Source organism: Vigna radiata, chromosome 7, assembly GCF_000741045.1.
Source record: "Vigna radiata var. radiata cultivar VC1973A chromosome 7, Vradiata_ver6, whole genome shotgun sequence".
Lineage (NCBI taxonomy): Eukaryota > Viridiplantae > Streptophyta > Magnoliopsida > Fabales > Fabaceae > Vigna > Vigna radiata.
Window position 1 is genome coordinate 2,748,301 of NC_028357.1, and position 2,434 is coordinate 2,750,734.

General features: G+C 38.4%; 1 protein-coding gene across 1 annotated transcript; it reads right to left on the minus strand.

Annotated features, from left to right (window-relative positions):
- Nucleotides 1–554: 554 nt before the first annotated feature.
- Nucleotides 555–2,211, minus strand: LOC106765938 (ammonium transporter 3 member 1-like). Its single transcript, XM_014650703.1, has 3 exons — nucleotides 1,606–2,211; nucleotides 1,184–1,469; nucleotides 555–1,084 (listed from the first exon to the last, which is right to left on the minus strand). Exons 1-3 carry the CDS (start codon nucleotides 2,209–2,211, stop codon nucleotides 555–557), a joined length of 1,422 nt encoding a protein of 473 aa, XP_014506189.1.
- Between the last annotated feature and the right edge of the window lie 223 nt (nucleotides 2,212–2,434).

Consider the following 2,434-nt stretch of genomic DNA (forward strand, 5'->3'; position numbering starts at 1 on the left):
TTGTAGGGAATGAGTGTATTTTATTGTGTGTTGATGAATAAATTATGGATAAAATGTGAGATTAAAAGTATAAGATGTATCTTTAAGGTGATCGTTATTAGTTTTTATGTTAGTTTTTTTATGTTGTGTTTGTGTTTGATTATAATGATGGTGATTTGTCATGGGAATATATATATATATATTATAATACATGTGTTGTGTTGTTGAAAAAAATACACAATATTAAGAAATGTTATATGGATAGTTATTGAAAAAATAGTTTTCTTAGTTGTTTTTAGAAAAAGATAAAACTTTTTTTTTTTTCATTTGTAAACATTTATGTCAGTTTTACATTTTTGAACAATGAGACATATATATCTTTTATTACTTGGTGAATGAATTCATTTTCTGTTATATATTTAAACAGTGATATCAGAATTATAAATGTTATAGCATTTATAGCTATAACAGTTTTGTAGTTTTCACATGATGATGAAGAGAGGATGTTTGAAAAAGATGGAAATTGCAAAAATAGCTTCGTTATAGCATAAGAAAAGCAGAATACTTGTATAATGCTAGACGGTGAGAGGAATAGAAAAGCTTCGGCGGCAGAGAGAAGGAATGGTTGGACTTATATGGAGACGAAGAGGGACTCTGATTCTCTCTCCATCACCCCACAATGCGTATGCTTCTTCCCCATGAGCAGCATCATCACCAACCTCAAGCTCCTCTTCTTGCATCCTAAGATCCACAATGTGGCTTATAAGAACACAAACCAGGCTAGTAACAACCACATTCCAAACAATAATAAAACCTGCTCCAAGTAACTGGTACCATATTTGCCTAAATCCCTTAGAAAAACTATAGATTAAGCCTGGGCCATACTCATCATCGTTATACATTATTCTTAGAAGCTTGGGTTTTGCAAACACGCCAGAAAGAAGACCCCCAAGAAGACCAGCCACGGCATGAGTGTGAAACACTCCTAATGTATCGTCCACACTCTGAAAGAATGCTGATTTTTTGTGTAACACCATCATAGTGTACCATGGAATCGAACCAGACAAAACTCCCATCAATACTGCTGCCCATGAATCCACCAAGCCTTCTCACATACATAGGTAAAAAAACAATAAGGTTAAAGAGGTTAGAAAAACTTTTGATGAGCGAGCAAGCAAGCATCATTGGTCGATATATATATTACCTGCACCTGGTGTGATGCAGACGAGGCCAGTGATCATTCCCTGTACGGCTCCTATGACTGAGCTCTTGGTATATACAATCATGTCCAATGTAAGCCAAACCAGTAGGCTTGTTGCAGTACATAGATGGGTGTTGAAGATCGCCAACGATGCAATTTCTCCCACTCGGAAAGTAGCTCCACCGTTAAAACCTGTCCAACCCATCCACAAAAACCCTGCACCTCCCAGCACGTGAATTATGTTGTTTGGTGGAAAGTTTTGCCTGTCGTATGAAATTCTTGGACCAACCTGCCATTCATCTGCACTTATTATAACTAGCAAGTTTTTCTATTATAGACTTGTCAAAAGTGAAGTTGTAGATGGTAATTTGTGAGTAGAAAGTTATAGTTTGCAGAAGTAATAGTGTTGATAAAGATGAATGTACCCAATAAGCAGCTGTGAAACCTGCAATGCCAGAAGACAAATGAATGACGAATCCACCAGCATAATCTATTATTTTTCCCTCAAGGAAGCCATATTTGTCCCATATGCTGAATGCACCAACAGTGTAAGAGAACGTAAGCCACAAAGGAACAAACAACATCCACGCATAGAAGTTCATTCTCCCCAGCAAAGACCCTGCAAGCAACACTACAGTGATTGCGGCAAAAGCAAATTGATAGAACACGAAGTCAGCCATTGGAAAGTACCCAGCACTTGACTTCGCAAGCAGAAACTTCCCACTCAGAGCGTGGTTGGGCTTTCCCACGAATGGCATAAGCTCAGTCCCAAATGCCATGCCATGGGCCCATGAAACCCAACAAATGAGGACACAAGCAAAGGCGTATAGGGCCATGAAGGCTGAGTTCACAGCCCATTTTCTCTTAACCATGCTGCCGTACAGGATCACAAGCCCAGGAACGCTCTGAAGGCCCACTAAGGTTGCTGCCGTTAGTTGCCATGCATTATCTGCTTTGTTGTTCCACTCGGGAGATGCATCGCTTGGCAAGAGCGATGATGGAATAGGGAAACCATAAGAACTTGCACTCATGGTGTTTGAAAAAATTTCTCTGTGGTGGAATATAAAAGGTGACAAATTTTGGACATTTTTTTAAGCAACTTTTGAAATAATCGACTAGTTGTTTTTTCTTGTTGCGGTGATTCGACATCTGCTTTCGACGCATTAGATTCATTTCAATATTCTAAAAGAGCTAAACTACGGAATCTAGAGTGAGGTGAAGTTTTGTACTTTTATAGTTTGCACTTCAAACAAA